The sequence below is a fragment of the Octopus bimaculoides genome, chromosome 1 (genome assembly GCF_046866305.1).
Source record: "Octopus bimaculoides isolate indiv1 chromosome 1, ASM4686630v1, whole genome shotgun sequence".
In the NCBI taxonomy this organism is placed as follows: domain Eukaryota; kingdom Metazoa; phylum Mollusca; class Cephalopoda; order Octopoda; family Octopodidae; genus Octopus; species Octopus bimaculoides.
In genome coordinates, this window is record NC_142928.1 from 108781886 (window position 1) to 108801707 (window position 19822).

General features: G+C 33.1%; 1 protein-coding gene across 2 annotated transcripts in view; it reads left to right on the forward strand.

Annotated features, from left to right (window-relative positions):
- The window catches only part of LOC106883738 (pre-mRNA-processing factor 39), a 43099-nt gene extending 29730 nt beyond the window's left edge, over window positions 1–13369 (forward strand). For both annotated transcript variants that reach the window (XM_014934852.3, XM_014934853.3), the window contains 10 exons: window positions 2139–2319; window positions 3288–3398; window positions 5541–5705; window positions 6824–6950; window positions 8451–8659; window positions 8777–8836; window positions 9687–9868; window positions 10222–10302; window positions 11948–12134; window positions 13129–13369. In XM_014934852.3, the coding sequence (XP_014790338.1) occupies window positions 2139–2319; window positions 3288–3398; window positions 5541–5705; window positions 6824–6950; window positions 8451–8659; window positions 8777–8836; window positions 9687–9868; window positions 10222–10302; window positions 11948–12134; window positions 13129–13200 (1375 nt within the window). In that variant the 3' untranslated portion in view covers window positions 13201–13369. The remainder of the gene's footprint in view (window positions 1–2138; window positions 2320–3287; window positions 3399–5540; window positions 5706–6823; window positions 6951–8450; window positions 8660–8776; window positions 8837–9686; window positions 9869–10221; window positions 10303–11947; window positions 12135–13128) is intronic.
- The last annotated feature ends 6453 nt before the right edge of the window (window positions 13370–19822 follow it).

Consider the following 19822-nt stretch of genomic DNA (forward strand, 5'->3'; position numbering starts at 1 on the left):
GTACAGTCTTCTCTCTTACACATTACATCCAATTCCTCTTAAACCCAGCTCGTCTCTCATCTCATTTTTGCTCTGTCGTTCCAATGACATATATTTGTCCCATTTCTTTCATACATCCTCCACATTTAGTACCCATGTTTCTCTCGTAACACATCATCACATTTCATATGCATGCATCACACAATCTACCATTCACTTGAAAAGTGAATCTTCTTGTTGCCAGCGAGATTAACTCTGTGATCTTCCTACAATTCCATGCTTACTCTGGCTTCTCTACTTTCAAAGCTAATTAGGTCTCATAGTAAACAAGAAGCTGTCAACTACTTTTAGGGAGTCTTCCAAGCCAAGTATTTTCTCACAACTGATCTTATGGCTAACTACTCTTGTGAAACTATTACATATATAATTTTTCTCTAAGTTTTTCTTCTCTTGTAATTCCACTATATCTTTTGTTCACCCATAGCTTATACCATATTGAATTCTTTTTTATCATTTTCTGCATATTGAGCATGTCTACTTCCCAGGTGACTTTAATCCTATCTTTCTTGCTAACTAAAACTTTTTTCTTTACTAGGTTTACTTTGAGGCTTCTCAATCTAGACTTTGCTTCCATGTTAGGAATTTCTCCACTAAATCTTCAACAGATTCACTTACGAGAACTAGATCATTGGCATACAGGAGTTCTCAAAGAAGCTGGTCTTGAACTCCTCTGTTATGGCCTGGAGAACTTTAATGAACTGAAGAGGGTTGAGAACTGAGCCCTGATGAGCACCAACCTGCACGCTAAATTCCTTACTGAATTCTCTGCTTGCTGACAGCATCTCTGTGCATGGCTTGCACAGCTATCACAAGCCATTCATCTACACCTAAGTTTTTTTTAGTGACCAACAAACTACAGAGCATGGTACCTTGTCAAAGACCTCCAGAACAGTGAATGCTAAGTATAGTGGCTTGCTCTTTGCTAATAACTTCTGTAGTTGTCTCACTAGGAAGATGGCATTGGTGGGATTCTGTCCTGGCACAAACCTGAACTTCATTTATGTATGTATACATGTATGTGTGTGTGTACATATGTGTAAGTGTACATGTATATATGTATGTGTCAGTGTGTATATAACTTAAATGTCACAATTCCTTCTTTGCTTCTGTTAATTCACCTCTGTTTTATACACCTTAAACACAACTAATAACATATTTTCCAAATATTTTAATGTAAAATATAAATTATTTAATTATAAAGAATGGCTTTTAATTATAAAGGAAACAATCTCTCCTGTTTCATCCCCACATAACTGGCTTTTCATTATACTCATCTGTTAGAATTCAAAGATTATGGAAGTGCTTCTTCTGCATTAATTATAAATAATTTCTTGCTTTCTTGATATTACTATAATTATCAAATCTTAGAGTTTGAAGCTGTTTAATTTTTAAATCATATGTTAAAACATTGACTACCATTAATTAGACTGCAATCTAGAAATTTTTAGGGACATTTTAACTAGAAGTTTATCATATCATTGGTGGGAAAAGTGGTATTTAAAGCACCTGCATTTACTAAATCAGTGCGTTAGGTTCCTCATTACATTTATAGTAACCCTTAAACCCATAGAATAGAACTGAAAATCACTAGCTAAGTGACTGTTCACAATAATTAGACAGTACTTTGTGTGTTTAATTGTTTTGACAACAAATCTCTGAAAGGACCTGCACACTAAGCTAGATGATAAAACTATAAACATTGATATGCACATTAAATACATCATATTCAAGAAGTTGCACATAAGATCTACTAGAGTTAATTTTATTCTTGATATAGTATAAAATCTTTTGCTTATTTTTTTTTTCCATATCAGAGATCACTACATGGAAAGGGGTGAGCCTATAGCCAAGTTGATTCCAAGGGTGATTTGAGGAGAGCAGTCTGGTTCAGAATGTAAATCTAGAACTTGATTCTTTGACAATATAAGAGGAAGGGAAAATGACAACAGGGAGCCTATACAAGAGAGATGGTAATACAGTAAATATAAATCCCATCTCTTTGTCTTTCCCTTTCCATTAAATTTTATATTTAGCAAATACAATTTGAGTTATATACTAAAGAAAATTTGCCTTTTTTTTGTTTCTTTTTATTTTTCCAGTTTTAAATCCTTTATAAATAGTCATCATCCCAAAGAAATCTTATCTCTAGATGAGTTCTTTAAACTGAGAGAAGAAGTATTAGCCAAACGATCTGATTGTTCTGCTGAGGAAGAGGATGGTCCTGATGATCAACAGTTGACTGAAGAAGCACCTCCTGGGGTAGAAAGTGAAGGTGGAAAGGTATGCTGGACTGCTGAAATCCACAAGTTTTTTTTCATTCTCTCTCTCTTTATTTTCTCTTATTCCTTCTGTTGAAGACTGTAGGCTTGAAATGTAAAAGCCTTTTTCATTTTCCTGAGCGTCAAACTAATATATATATATATATATACATATATATATATATATATATATATATATATATATATATATATATATATATATATATTTCTTTTCATGTTCTGATAAATATTTCAACATAGACTGGTAATAAAACTTTATTAAACTTCATTTACCTGCAATTTAATACCTTGTATTTAATTTGTGCTTTAACAGCAAATCTAAAAAGAGCTTCACATTTTGCTTGAGCACTTATGCACATTAAATGCATCATATTCTAGAAGTTGCAATTAGATCTACTTATTTTATTCTGAATGGATAGTGTAATGTGATTTTTTTTTTATGTGAGTCTATAAATTGGATCTATCAGCTACCTTATTTTAGAAACGCGTCAATACAGCGATTTGTTTCTTCATTTCTCTGAAGCCTCATCCGATCCAAGTACAATGGAATTGTAAAATTGTCAAGAATTATTGTATTGTTTGCATTACACATAACATACAAGTAATTGTTATTGTATTAAACGATATCACACCTTGTGCAAGATATGAATTCAGTCATGCTTAAGACTTCACAGAATAAAGCCAAGTTCTTGAATTATTAAATTATAAGTGTTTTTATAAGTCAATTTTAGCTTAACTGTAGTTAGTTTTTGAAGATTTTGATTAGTAAATGTTTTGTGATGTTCACGTGGCTTGTTAAAAGTGTTCATATGCCAACAAGCCATTTTCCCTAGTCAAGGATCTGTGGGGATAGTCTTTTTGTCAATGACCATTAGTAAAACTGGTTAAAGTTACAAAGTTTATCCTTTCAGATGTATTTGTAGCTATCAAGTTTCATTTCTTGTACTTGGGATTTTTTTTTCTTTTCAGTCAGATGAAGTGGAAGCAAATAAATTACGTGCAAAAATAATCGAAATTCGACAAGCAGTTCATAAAGAAACCGAAGAAGAAGTTAGCAAGCGGTGGGCCTTCGAAGAAGGGGTGAGTCTTCTGATTTATGCGGAAATTACAATATTAAAAAATATGCTTTTAAAATTTGATAGTTTAATTGTAGTTTTCTTATTATTCCAAAGCAGTTGAAAGACATATTTCCAAGCTGTCATTTAGTCAGTTTAACAATTTTCCGTTTAGATTGTTTTAGCCTAATTGTATACTAGTTATAGTAGAATATGCTACTTAGGCGAAGTAAGAAACAGCTGAGAAATATTGGTGTGAACAAAAAAAAAGAAGAAAAAGACTTCAAAATGTTTTGCACAAGTAAAGCCATGGTTAGTAAGTTCCCTTTGCAACTGCATGGTCCTTAGTTCAGTTGTGCTCCCTACTATAGCTTCAGGTTGAACAATACTTCGGGTGTTGTGAATGCTTTTATTTATTTATATACAATGCCCCAAAAAGCATAAATAAAATCCAATGTCAAGACAATGCTGATTTGTTCATCGATGTGAAAGGAATTGTCCACATAATTTGACTCTTGGTCAAATTGTTAATCAGACATTTTACTTCACAGTTTGTGAGATGTGGTGAGATGAAACTTCCTCTATCTGTGGCAGAGTGGTGGTTTCGTCATGACAATGCACCTGCACACACCACCTTGAGTGTGAGACAGTTTTTGCCAAAAATGGCATGACCTCGCTTACCCACCTCCCTGTTCGTCCGATCTTGCTCCTTGCGACTTTTTTCTGTTTCCCCGAATGAAAAGAAGTTCTTTAAGGAAAACGTCTTGCAGATGTGGAAGAGCTGAAGAAAAAAAGTGAGGGAGGCATTAAAAGGCATCACTTTGCAAGAGTTCCAGGACTGCTTTGAATAGTGGAGAATGTATCTGAACCAATGCATTGCTTCAAAATGGAGAATATTTTGAAGGCGATAAAAACATGTAAAACTGAGTGAATAAATTTATATTGCAAAATTCTGGTTTGGGTACCCCTCGTGTGTGTATAGGGTAACTAAAAAAAACTGGTGTTAAAAAAAAAAAAAGGTATTAACGACTGTCCAAGTTATTTCCCTTAGGCCGAAAGACTACTTTGCTTTTTCGTCTTTTTTTTTTAAAGAGATGAATAAAATACTAAAGTAGTTGGGTCGATGCAATTGATAAAATTCCATTGAAGCCATTGTTATTGACCTTTCTTTCTTTGCACATATTGTTTGAAACAGGTTCACTCCACCACACTTTAATTTACAGATATAACAAATGACTTAGTTCTTCCTATTTGTCCTTCTCAAAATTACTTTTAATATCTGAAATGAAATATATGCTGTTGGATATTTAAGTGTTTCTTGTAGAAAAAAAAACAAAACTACTGAGCAATTTACTGCATAAAATTGATAATATTACAATGTTGAAATATTGAACAAGTTAACTTTTGTTGTATCCTACTAAAAGTGTGGGCATATATATATATGGTTAAGAATTTGTTTTGCGCTTTTGTGTTTACTAGTTTATTCCTAATGTATGACACCTTGAGCAAGTGTATTCTACCATAATTTTTGATGGAATGTGAATGAAAGCAGGTAGACGAAAGTACTACTCTTAGGTGGTAAACTTAATCTTTCTACTAGCTGCTGGGTACCTATAGCAGATCCAATCCATTTCAAGTATTCATATCAGGTCTCCAATCTAAAGGTGGCATGATTAAATTACAAGGCAAGAAACATTTTTCTGTTGAACATGGCTTTGTTCTCATTTGATTTGATATGTTGCTTAGAATCAAAGCATCCTTCTTGTTATTCACACTGATCAACTACTGGACCCTCTAATCAATGGAAATTTTATATTATTTGCTTTCTATCCACAACTATTAAAAGGATATTGAAGTACGCTGGAATAACAGATTTAAAATACTTAAAAAGAAATTGTGTCGTTATTAAATATGCTCTCTGCTTGACAGATTTTCTAAGATGTTTCTATTGATAAAAACCAAAGGGAAAATTATATTGTTTTGGTATAGGAATTAAAGTGAACTGATTTTCTTAATACATAACACATTTTTATTCAGTCATTCCTTTGAATATTATTATTAAGACTATCATATTTTCTCTTTGGTCATTCTATAACTTTATTAGAAATGCTTTGGAAATTTCTGTATTATATAAAATGTAATATAACTATTCAGTATCAATTTTCAGATCAAACGGCCTTATTTCCATGTTAAACCTTTAGAAAGATCACAGTTGAAAAACTGGAAAGATTATTTAGATTTTGAAATTGAATTTGGAACTCATGAGAGAGTTGTTGTTCTCTTTGAAAGATGCTTAATAGCGACTGCATTATATGAAGATTTTTGGTTGAAAGTAAGTTTCTGAAATTTACTCATTGAAAATATAAATTTGTTTCGTTCTATTTAAGGTGCCATTTAAAAAAAAAATCCATATTTTAATGAGGCTGACTTAAGTTGATCAAACTTCTATTATAGCCACCTTCCACATATCCCAATATGAAAGTTCTTGCAATAGCTGTACATCTAAACTTTCTGTTTATATTTTATGGTAAAAGAACAAAATTTTGTTCTTGAAAATATTTCTCTGAAGTATTTACAGATTAGTCCTAACAAAATCATCAGTTATAGAGGCATTTGCATATAGCATTTAAAGTGAGAACTTATTTGCAAATTGTTTAATGTAAAGATGAAGCTTTAAAGGTTGCCAAGTAACTTGTGAGACAAAGGAGAGGGAGTGGAATCAAGGGAGGTGGCTTTGTGCCAGGTGATAAATTAGAATATAATAAAGGGATAAAGGAAATATTTGGCTGCCCTAGTAGGAAAAGGGAAGAGGAGGAGTGATAGAGAAACAGTGAGAGAGAAATGGTGTGAACAGGTGACAGTAGCAACTGATGGTGAGAGAAATTGGAGTGGCTGGTAGGTGGGTATAGTAGATATGTAAGGGAGAGTAGAGGGGCCTGCAGAGAGTAATGATCATGAGTGTTGTTGGAAAGATAGGTGGTGAGGCAGTTTTGACAGAGGTCAGATTGTGTGTAACTTGGTTGGTGGGGGAGGGGATGGCCATAAAGAACATGTCTGTATGCATGGGTGGCCACAATATTACTTAGCTTGATATGTCTTCTTAAGCACAGCAAAATTGCCAGAAATGTCAGTCCCCTATTACCCCCTCTGTGAGGCTCAACATCTGAAGATCATTCCTTGCCACTTCGTCTCCTGTCTACCTTTTCCACAAATAGAGATCAGCACTCTATGCAGCTGCCCTCATCCATGCACATCACAAGACCATACCAGCACAGTCTTCTCTCTCTCTCGCATGGAAATGGTCATGTGATGTGTATGAACCACCTTAAAATTTTCTTTGTTTTTAGTTATGTCCATTTCATCTTTAACATGACATCGTGTTGATATTCTTCTTAACAGGAAAATTTTATAGTATCTTGATTAAATTGTATGTTTTCATTTTTTTTATAGTATGCTCGATATATAGAACAGCATAGTATTGAAGCTGCCCGCAATGTTTATAAAAGAGCATGTAATATTCATTTACCTAAAAAGCCATCAATACATTTAACTTGGGCTGCTTTTGAAGAAAGTCAAGGTAAGTGAAAAATTGATTTCCTATAAACCTGACTAGAATATTTTCTTTTTTAATAGAATTATCAAGTGTATTATTGAACAAACAACTTAACCCCCAAAGCTTGATCACAAGATATCTTGTGACACCTAAAACACCATTTTTGCCTTGATAATGAGGGGATTTGGACAAGAAGAAAATGCTTGCTCATTCACGAGATATCTTATAACCTAATAAAACTTCATTTATTTGTATATGTAAATGTTATTGAAATTTAATTTATTCACAAATCTTGCATATTTTTCAAAGATGTTGCTTACTGTATGACCAACTTCAGCTACTTTCTAATATATTTCTCTCAGGATGTTGTAATTATTTAGAGAAAAATGTTCTGATTTTACTGTGGATGGTGTAGGTAATGGTATTGTTATGCTAGCAGCAATGAAGATGAAACAAATTTGTATAAACAAACAAGGCAATAAAGGCATGCCATTAATTGAATTCTCTCGACAGTTACAAATTAGATGGCAGGAGTACATTTATACTGAATTATATTTGAGGAAAATGTATGGAGTATCACCTCAATATTATTACGATACAATTGAAGAAATGAAACAATTTCTAAGATGTCTTTGTTAATATAGGGTTGATATCTTATTGCATCTAATTGTAATTTATGTAGTGTTAGGTACTGGCATTGATATAATTGACTAAAAGCTTTAAAGGTGATGCCCTAAAATGGCTGCAATCCAAAAACAAGAACCAGTAATAGAATAAAGTATATTTCTATAAACCTGTACAGAGAGGTGTATATTGTTTTTTTTTTCCTAAAAATTATATATATATATATATATATATATATATATATTGCAGATTTGATCCTTCAAGTAGAGTATCAGATGAAATAACTTTTGGCTAAGTTCAAATCATATATAGGATCAATTTACCTTTCAAGGAATTATGCTTTTGAAAGAGGAACCCCAGCATGTCCACAGTCGTTGCACAAAATTTTCACAGCCTCTTACATAGTGTTTATTCATATGTATTAGTGGAAATTTTGATAAATTGAATTATTGGACGCAGGTTATGTAAAGTATTTATTGTCAAATGTCATAAAAATCTGCTTCTAGCACAAAGGAATAAAAAAAAGAATAGTATAATTAGGCTTATGGACTTGCAAAGAATATACACACTTAATGTGTTTATATTGTAGTTTCTTTGACAGTGATTTTGTATACTTATAGAATGCTGAATATTTAGTCAGTGATATGTGTTCAGCTGAAGTTTTAAAGTTTTGAAAATTTATCATTTTTAGGGATTGTGTACATGCATTTACAATTTTTGTTTTAATTCACCAATGATAAGTAATTGGATACTGCACCATCTAGTTTTAAAATCATATTTTGTTTTTACTTCTAAATGTTTACAATTTCTTAGAAAAGAGCAGCTGGTTAAGATTTTTGAAAAGTTCAGTATAAACCTTCACTTTGTGTGTAAATGCTTAAACAAATTTTGTTTTTGAAGGTAATTATGATGAAGCTTGGAAAATATTAAACAATCTAGAAAAAAACATTCCTGGGCTTGCCATGGTTGCACTTCGGAGAATAAGTTTAGAGCGGCATCAATACAATTTTGCTGCTGCAGCAGCTTTGTTCCAAGAATACATGGATACAGCAGCTACCAAAGAAATACGTTCATTTTTTGCCATAAAATACTCACGTTTCCTGTCAAAGGTAATTGTAATTCTAAGATATTTGACAATCTTTGATTAAATTTAAATTAATTTTACAAGTATGGCACTTTGGTTAATATATCGACAAGTTGAAATTGTTTACTTTATACAATTATAGGTTTGTCATGATGTAAATAAAGCCAAAGAAATTTTAAAAGAAGCAATAGAAATTGATGAGGTAAGTAGACAGGCTTTTATAAAAAAAAAAACTTTCATCCTGTTGTCATTTATTAATAAAACATAACAATTTTTTCCTCTCTCTCTCTAATTGCATTTGGAAAGGTTTCCTTCATTTCTCTACAAAATAAACTGATGTATCTAGATAGTTGATTTTCTCAAATTGTTAAATGAGACTAAAATCTGTGAGATTTTATTTTTTATTATAGATTAAATTAGGTTTAACTATGAAGTATAAATAAAATTAATTCAGTTCCCATTTTCCAAAACTCCTGCTATATTGCAGGCAAGTGATAAGTAATAAGTTTATTTTCTAAGATTCCATCATAGAAAAATTTGTTACATATTCTAAGGTTTTTTTTTTTTTTTTTTTTGCTAGAGGACTTAAGGTGACAAACTGGCAGAATTGTTAACATGCTGGACAAAAATGCTGAATGGCATTCCTTCCAGTTTTATGTTCTAAGTCCTAATTCTGTCAAGGTCAACTGCCTTTCTTCCCTTCAGGATCAATAAAATAAAGAACCAGTTGAGCACTGGGGTCAATGTAATCTACTAGTCCCCTCTTCAAAATTTCAGGTCTTGTGCCTCTAAAAGAAAAGATTATTAGAGGACCTAAATGTTGAAATTGGTCTACTTAAAATTCAGATTTGATGTCATAGCTGATTAAGAATTTTGAGAAAGGAACATTTTGATAAAATTAAGATAAAGCTTGTGAAGTAGATACATAACCCATACAATTGTTGGAAAGCTATTTGGAAAAAAAAAAATGGCTTTTTAATTAAAAAAAATTTTTTTTTTGTTAAATGTGTTATATAAAGCTTTATCAACCTTTTACTCATTTCCTTTTTCAGACAAATCCTAAATTACACCTTCAGTTATTAGATATTGAATATCAGACGCAACCAATGAATGAAGATTCAATACTTGACACTTTTAAATTTACATTATCAACTAACATGTCTTTACAAAGCAAAATTAAATTTTCACAAAGACGAATAGAATTTTTAGAAGATTTTGGAAAAGATATTACCAAGTAAGTAGTTTAATTATGATAATTTTGTTTTAAAATAATTTTTTATTCCATAGTGTAACATTAATGAGTAAAAGCTAACATTTGTGTTACAATTTAATCAAAGAGGCTACTTCCTTGATTTTTAATTTTAATTTTATTTTATAATTGAGTAAAAATGGTAACTTTGACAAATATTAAAATATAAGATGATGAAATAACTACTGGGGATTGATATGACTGATTAAAAAGAAAACCTAACTCTGAGTGATGCTCCAGCATGGCCATAATCTAATGACTTAAACCAAATAAAAAAATTTTTCAATTGTGCCTGCACACACACTTAATGCTGATTGTGGATTTCCTTTTTCTTTTAGGTTGCTTGATGCTTATGATGAGCACCAAAAGGTATTGAAAGAGGCTCACATAGAAAAGAAACGGAAAATGGTTGAATGTGGGTAAGTATTCTTTCATTTTGAGTTGCATTCTGTAAAGAAAAATAAAGCTCATGTCACCTAATTTCCATTTCTATATAGCTTGGTGTATATGTTAAGCATTGAAGCACCTTGGGCAAGTGTCTTCTACAGCCTCAGACCAGCCAAATCTTTGTAAGTGGGTTTGGTAGACAAAAACTGAAAAAGGCCCATATAATCTATTGTACTAATGTTAGAAATTCTTTCTTTTTTTTTCCCCCCAACCTGTTTGGCTGACACCAAAAACCACTTAGTAGCTGACAAGGCAAGCTGTCAAATACTCCATCCTAGCATTGAGAAATACTTGTAAAACAATAAAACTATCAGAGGTTTTTTCTGTTATAGCTCTTTCTCCCAAACTAATCAGAGTTTACCCTTTTGTTATATTTCTAATCAGAACAGACTGCTCCTGTATTTCAAATAATTAAAAAAATTTATATGGTCTGAGAAAATGTCAATTTTTTTTGTTTTCTGGTTTACATTTAAGTGGGTGTTTGGAGCACAAAGTACCTCCCAGGAAATGCTTGCAAATTTGGATTCAAAACTAATTACAGATAGATTGAATTAGATGTAAAATCAAGTTTTGTTTTAAAACTAATGCATAATATAAGTTATCTCTTATTCCATTAAAATATATAGAATTGCAGTATAGTACAACAAAGATGAATTCTATGCATTTTTTAATTTGGGTGCATGGAGAATGGTTATGCATATAGAGATTGAATGAAACTCTTAAGGGTTTATATTAAAACATCTCTGAAGAAAACCATAGAAAGGGGAAAAAAATGTGTGTGATTGTAGCAATGAAAGGATTTTCTGATTGAATTTGGTGTAATATGTCACCATATAGTTAAATTCAGGTAAATTAAAATATTGAACGAAACTGACTTGAAAATGTTTTTTTTTTTTCTCCTCCAATTTTTAATATTCATATGAAAAGTTAATATTGATGTTTGTGAGATGATTTGTAAACATCTGACACTACAGAGTGCACACTGGACAGTTGTTTTAATTGAACATCCACTGGGAATTTTCCTTTTCTAATGTCAGCATTACTATCACAGTCTCTTTTAACTATTGATTTTTCATGATGTAATAGAGGTCTTCTGAAGTTAGAGATAATAGCCCTCTCATTGCATAGCAAAAAAATATTTAGCTCCTATATAGGTAGGTCACTTTATACAGATGAGATTAGCTAAATGAATTTCCTGAAATAGTAGTCACCATGATGTAAAGTAGTGGTTCCCAAAGTGGGTGGTACTCCCCTGTGCCTTAGGGTGGTAGAAAGGATCCAGTAGGGTGTTGAAGTGGAAAAGTGGAACAATAATGGGGTGGCCAAAAGAAAGTTTTGGATGTAAAAACAACAAAATAATATGTTGATTAGGTTAAGTTTTATTTGTGAAATACAGTTTTGAACTTCCTGCAGAAAGTGGTCTATGTTTGTGGCCTGTGTGCCAAGGGATGGCTGGTGGCCTGAAAAACTGATGCGAAGTGTAATTTTTTCTTTGCCTATGAAATTTATTACTTGAAAGATAATTTACATACCATTATGATACTCAGTTTTTATCCTTTCTTTTTATTATATAGCTTTAAAATATTTTGATTTACACTGTTTTAAAATAATTTTCAGAGAAGATCCACTGGAGAAAAAGGCTAAATTGGATGGTGGAGTGAATAACAACTGCACCCGTGCCAATGGATCAAAAGACATATTATCTGCAACAAGTGTCGGAACAACTGTGTCCGGCAATAATGATATATCTAATGTAGTACAACAAAATACCCCTTTTCAGTATGCTCATTGGGGTTCATATCAAGTAAGTGAAATCATTACCTATTTTTTATTGTTGTTGATTTATCCCAGTCTTATATAATGTATGTTATTGTTAGCATTGGTGGGGGGGGGGGGGGAGATACTTCTAATTTCCTAACTAAGCTACAATTTTCCATTTTCTCTCTAGTTTCTTTAGTGGAAATCTTTTGGCTTTTGAGAGGTTTTCCTGCTCTTTGATTGCCTGAAATTATTATTATAAATATATAAATAACCTTAAATTTTCGAAATGTTTTATATAGAAGAAAATATTTCAGTATTGCAACTTTCACACACAAACACTAAGCTTGGTTGAATGACTAATGCTATCTAAAATGAATTTGGTAAGTCTTGACTAAAATAAATCAGTTGGCCTCTTTTGTCAAGAAATAACAGCCATATTTTGTGGCAACAGGTGACTTAGTGGTTAGGACTTGCACTCATGATTGCAAGCTTGTTTCAATTCTTGGACTGGGTGGTGTGTTGTATTAAGCAGAATCCCATCATTTCACATTGCTGCAGTACAGTCAGCTGTAAATGAGAACTGGTGTCTCATTCAGAAGGAATGTTGTGATCTTAGTTGTTTATATACCATGGTAACCTGCCTTATTAGGACCCAGGACAAGAGAAAATATCTAAGGCTTAATGATGATATTACTTTGGCTGTTAAAAGAGTCTTAGACACTTTCTTCTCTCCTCTCATATTTTATGATATAAACTTAACCCTTTAGCATTCAGATTATTCCATTAAATATAATGCTTATTTATTCACATTGCTATGAATTAATCATGTATTATCTTGTAGCTTTGAGATTTTTATGAGGTAACTGTTAATTTTTAGAATGATATTGTAGGATAGGTGAGAGAGGCCACATCTGGCCAGTTTGAACATAAAATTGAATATTTTGGCCGGTTTAAATGCTAAAGATTTAACTATTATTAATTTTGCTGGAATGTTTGTTTTCTTGTCTGTATTAAAATTCTGTCTTATTTATTTACAGAATGCTGCCAGTTACGGAGGCTATCCACATCCTCATTGGTCTTCATATAATAATCAGTATTACCCGTCCTAGACGTCAAACTCCATATTTATCATTGTGGACTTCTGAATCATTGCCTCTATTTATAGTCCTCCAACTCTTCAATTCCTGCCTGACTTCTTACATCTCTCTCTTGCCTCCTACTCATCACAGCAATTCATTTTCATTTGTATTAAATTCAATTTCCAAAATGTGAACAAAATCTTGCTTGTTAATTGAAAAACAAATTAGATTGCAGCTGGGTTTGATCTAGAACATACAGAATGTATGTCAGTTGTTTTATTAGTGTTTCTAAGTTTTATTATTGTATTGATAAAATTGGTATATAACCAGTTACAATATGTTTACACAAATAGTGTAAATTTACCAGTCTCAAAATATCAATTTCTCTGAGAACAAAATATAAAACTAATCAATTAAAAAACATCTCATCATAAAACATATCTAAATAAAGTATGCAAATATATTTTTGGAGGTGTGAGTTTAATCTACTTGAACTGTCCAGTTTTCTTGTCATAGTCTTGTCTTAAACACTAAGAAAAAGTTAGTTGGAACTGCCAAAATAAAGGCTTATTTTGACTGGACAGCCCAGTGGATGTGACAGCTCTCTCTCTCCTAAAAGCAGCAACTAAGAAGTTAAATATAAATTTATAAAGTGGAATGATGGCAGCTGAAAAACCACAGTATATTTTTTTACATTTTCATTACAAATTTTATTAAGTAGGGATCTGAACTTTAATGGAAAGTTTATAGAGATGAAAGTGATCAAGTAAATGCCTTTAACTTGCCATTGAATTATAGTCTTCACTTACTGAGAACTTTGGCTCACATCTCATCATCATCCTTTTTACATCCACACTTTCCGTGCTGACTTTGTTGGACAAAGGTCTAAGGTAATATTCTACAGCCTTATGTCTTTTCTATTACCAACTTTTACCTCTTTTCGTGTAAGATTTTTACTCTTCACATGATTAGTTTCCTTGCCAATTACATGGTTTTGTGTGGCAACTTGGGCAAGTGTCTTCTAACTATGCACTTGGACTGTCCAAGAGGATTTGGTAGATAGAAACTGAAAGAAGTTCGTCATATGTGTTGTATGTTATATTTTGACATTGTGATAATTGTAAACAAACCTCACCATCTAACAAGTGGTGCTGTTCATATGCAATCTTCCCTAAAAATATGTCCAATTATGGGGGGAAAAATTAACTTGCTTGGGAATAGTTTCAGGAAGGGCATTTGGCTGTAAGAAATTTGCCTCGATGAATTGCTTATCAAAACAGTGACAATATATTTAGTTTGACCACTGCTAGAAACATCTACCAATTTATAAAGATGAATGTGATCAAGTAAATGCTTTAAATTTGTAACTGAAATATAGTCTTCAGTTACTGAGAACTTTGGTTGCATACCATAAATCTATACAAGGATAAGTTGAAATGGTTTGTCAATAGTATATTTCTATATACGTTATGTATGTTTTTAATGTCTCAAAGGGTTTTGGAGATGTACAGTTTCTTATGTCCAAAAGCAATTCTGAAGTACAAAATTATATTTAGTATATATTTTTCTTATGAAAAAAAAAAATGTTTACTGCTTCCTAGTTCATTTTTGTTCTCAAAAGGCCTTGCCTGAAATGTTTTGTTTCTCTGACAAGTACACAAACTTACTCAGTTTTCTAAGTTGCTTTAGCACATTATTTGCAGACTACTAATGATCAATTTGAAGAAATAATGCAATTAAATTCATTAAAAATATAATAATTATAAATTTTTTGCTACTTCTAAATTTTGAAATATATTTTGTGTTCATTCTTTGCACCAATCCCTTTTTTTTTTTATTATATTTCTTTCTATTCACGACAGACTTCACAAACTACATATATTTTACATGCTACATGTATTAAATATGCAGATACTGTCCTCCTGTTTATCTTAATGATAAACATCTCAATTTCTAAACTATTCAACAATTTATGGTAAAATTATATTTCACAAAACAAGATAGAAACATGTCATGGGTGTGCTCTTGTACTAGATGAAATATTTGGCATCAGCAGCTATTTTTCTTACCACGGATTTTAATGTTTCAAACCATAACTATATGCTAACAATCTCAACTTACTGTATTGGGGTAAAGTGGTTAAGAAGTTCTCTTTGCAATCATGAAATCCCTTGTCATCATCTGATGGTTGTTGGTCTGGTCTGTGGTGATTACTGGTTGAGTTAAATGAAAATCTGTTTCTTGATTTCTGTAGAAGTAACTGAACAACACCTGCAAACATTTACCAAGATTTTGTTACACATAGACAAACTGCATTGGCCTTTTACAGATAACAGCAATAATTACATACTGGGAGAGAGATATTACTTGGCATTTACAGCAATCTGTGGCTTGCCTAACATAATTGGAAACAATTGTGCTATATTTGTAGTGACAAAGGTTCCTGTTGCCATCTATCTTAGTTCTTGGTTTCAAATCACTGCTACAGCAGCCCCTTCCCTGCCATTACAGAATGTAAAAAGAGAGAGACCAATACAAGTACAAAAAGAAAAGGAACGTGCATTGAATACTGAAGAACTTGAAAAAATGTCCTTACTACAATGAAAAGTTCTGCAGTTTTTTGTGTTAAAAATGTGCGAGTGTTACTAGCTGACCACTGTACTCTTCTTCCACTTTTGGTTCCCCTGTCTGTATAAGATGTACTGTTGTTGGATAATGCATTATGCTTGTGTATGGATTGTTCAGGTGTGGCAGAGGAGTGTTGTGGTTGGGGATTAGACTTGACGATAACCTGCTTAAGCCAATCAACACTGACAGTCTCTTGTCTCCCCTGAATGTCAAAGCCATTCACTTTGGTTTACTTTTTAATGCTGGTATGGGCTGGAATATACTGTCTGCAAGAGATGCTTGACTGCATAGCTCCTTACAAATATGAGAACAGGTAGCGATATCAGGTGGAATGAAAGTTTTAATCAACTGCAGTCTCATTATTAAGAGGTATTTCCATCATGTAATTTTGCAGTTAATATAGTTGGGTCATTTTGAGTAGCTGTAACCAATGACCAGGCTGTGTAAATGTCCAACCTACCTGGGAATAACCTGTCATCCTGAAGTGGTATATAAACCTAGTAACACAATCAGCAAGGTTTCTAACCTATCTGAATCAGAATGTGCTTGTTAAGCTATCGAAAATGTTCCATCATTTTGTTAAACACAGTGGTAAGCTGTAGTACAAATTCAACACATACCTAGCAGGTTAGATAGGTTGGTGAAAAGATTGGATTCAAACTAATGACTCATGTTGGTTGTTATTGTCATAAGTGCTTCAAAACATGAAATTGGCTGTTTGAGCCTTTGCAAGTGTAAGGGATGAAATATCCTTAAATGCTATGGCTTTGGGCCATCTGGAAAAAACAGTCTATACAGGTCAAAAGATACATTTTATCCCGAACTGGTGGAAGAGGACTTACAGTATCTATGTGGATATGTTTGAAATGAGGGTCAGAAATAGTGAAAGTGTCTCATGGTGTTTTGACCTTGGCATTTTGGCAGGACGAAGAATGGCACACCCAATTATTAATGTCCTCCGTACTAGGCCAAACAAAATGATTCGAAATTAGCTTCACCATTGCTGAAATATACAGATGAGATAAATTATGGAGAGTAAAGATGATTCTCTTGGGCACACAGTCCAGTAGAAACATCACACCATATAAATGAAACACTAGAATGCAGTAGTTATAGATGAACATCTAGAGAAGACTGATGTCTGGAGTTGTAATAACTCTTTATTGTCCTTTTGATCCATAGCAATCTTTTCCAAGTCAATTGTATCAGTGGAATGCAAAGCATAGATACTGGATAAGGTGTCTACTGCAGAATTATCAGCACCCTGCCAGATATTATCAAGGTGTCTCTCAGTATTTATCAGTCTTAGATTGCATTGCATATGTCAGTGACTTATGATTTACATAATGATGAAAGTTCATCCAAAGAAATGTTGATAATGCTTCACAGATAAATAGTGACTAATAATTTTCTTCCAAAAGTACTGACCTTGTTTCTGTTGGTTTGAAGTGCTTGGAAAAAAAAAGGGAAGGAGTTGCCAAATATCTTAAACAAACTGTTGCAGTACCCCACAGATTCCAATGATAGAGGAGCAGATGGGCTAATAGTGTAACTTTAGTTAACTTTTCTTTGATTTCATTACAAGATTGCAATTCTGCTGGATTTAGAGAAATAGTTTTTGTTTTCTTTTACAATTACATAAATCTCTTGATGGAAGTATGGTTTCTGTACAGTGAAGACTAAAACCTCTATAGAAAATTAATGCAGGGACAAAAATATTTATAATGGCATCTACATTTCCTTTAATAGACAAATTACATCTTTATCAATAATATGTCCCAAAAATAATAGAAGAAACACCAAAAAGACATTTACTAGGGTCAGTTACATTGAACTATCTTGTAAAAAGTTCTTTTTAAGTGATGTTCATGCTGCACTTCCATAGGGCTAGCAGTCAACAAATGCAAAGTCTAAACCATGCGTGAATTTCATCATAAATCTCTGAGATGTATTAGCATTCCAAAGACCTAAAGGCATTTTAAGAAATTTGAAAAATCCATAAGTAGTAGTTATGACTGTTTTAGGAACATCAACAGATTCTGTAAAGGAGCTGGTGAAACTGCTTCATGCTTTGATAAGATGTGGAGCCAGAATGGTTGGTAATCAAATCTCTGGCTTTATTGCTGAAGGCAAGACACTAACTAAAAGGTGATATTGACACATATCTAAAGAAATTTTATTCCTGCAAAATTGGCTTTGAGCTGAGAAAACCAAATGGAAGGACCTCCAATATATGGAAGTGAAGCAAAGGATAAGGCAGCTTAAATAATTAACCTATTGCTATTTTCAGAAGAAATGGACAGAACAAGTAAAGATACCATTCTTTTTAATGGAAATTATTTGGAATCACACAAACGAAAGGATATTAAAAGATTAAATACTGGCTGTAATAGCGAACTTGGAGAATTTCCAGATCAACTTTGCTCTGGAATCATATTCTAGAGAAGAGATTTTACTCAGTATTAAAGGGTAGATATGACTGCTATTTTGAGCAAGACAAAAGATGTGTCTAAGATAAGTGTTCCCAACATTATAGCTTGCAGTGGTAAGATTTGCATGTGTGATAGCTTTTGCTCCCTTTGAGCTTTCTTCATGTGGTAGTTGTTTATGTCTAGGGTCACCAATGGCACAGTTTGAAGGTTGTTGGTCTGGTCTGTGGTGGTGACTGGTTGAGTTGATGAATGAAAATATCTTTCTTGCACTACATGTAGAAGTAAATGAACAGCATCTGCAAACATTTAGCCCAATATTTTATTATCACACATAAAGACAAACTGATGATTTTTTTTTAAAGATGACAAAATAATTACATACTGGGAGAGAGACACTACTTGGAGTTTACAGCAAGCTATTGATATGGCAACCTACAGCTTGCCCAACGTAACTAAAAAAACAATTGTGCTATATTTGTGGCAATGGAAGTTGTCTATCTTTTATCTGTGCCATCTGTCTTAGTTGTCTTCTTGGATTGTCTGGCTTGTAAACATGCACGCCAAATGTTTTTTATAAGGGACCAAAAGTCAAATTCTAGAATGTTCAAGGAAACTTGTCTATGCCATTGCTTCATGCTGATTGGTTGATTAATAGATCAATCATGTGAAACTGCAGTGGTTTGCTCCTGATGTTTGACTATGTATCCAGGGATTTGGTTTCAAATTACTGCTACACTCTCATTCAATTTCTGTTCATAGCATGTTGAGCAAAATGTTTTCTATCTTACCCTTGTCAGTAAAATTGGATTAGCAGAAACTGTGAAAGCCTGTTAGACTGTACCTCTAAGTTGAGAGGGCTGGTTTTGTCATTAATTGTGCTTGAATGTTACATTAAAAGTACACGTCTGTGGAATATATAATCAATTGTTAAAATGGTGACTGAGGAGTTGATAGAACATTTGAAATGCTCACCAGTGATTATCAAAATCAATAGTTGATCTGTTTACTGAAGTAAGTAGAAAAATTGTAAAGAAAACCATTTGCAGTAGACAAACATTTGCTCAGGATTTAGGGGTTCTCACTGGAGATTAATGATCAATTCTACTTGTTTATATCATCATCATCGTTTAACATCCGTTTTCCATCTTGGCTTGGGTTGGATGGTTTGACTGAGGTCTAGAGAACCAGTAGCAATGTTTCTACTGCTGGATACCCTTCCTAATGCCAACCACTCTAAGAGTGTAGTGGGTGCTTTTTACATGCCACCAGCACAGGAGCCAGTCAGGCGGGCCTGGCATCGATCACATTTGGATAGTGCTTTTTACGTGCCACTGGCACCAGAGTCAGTCAAGGGGTACTGGCATCAGCCACATTCAGATGGTGCTTTTTTTATGTGCCACCAGACCAGGAGCCAGTCAAGCAGCCCTGGCATCGGTCACATTCGGATAGTGCTTTTTACATACCACTGGCATGATAGCCAGTCAGTGGGTGTGGGCATTGGCCACTTTCGGATGTTGCTTTTTATGTGCCACCAGCACGGGAGCCAGTCAGGCAGACCTGGCATCTACCACATTTGGATTGTGCTTTTTACG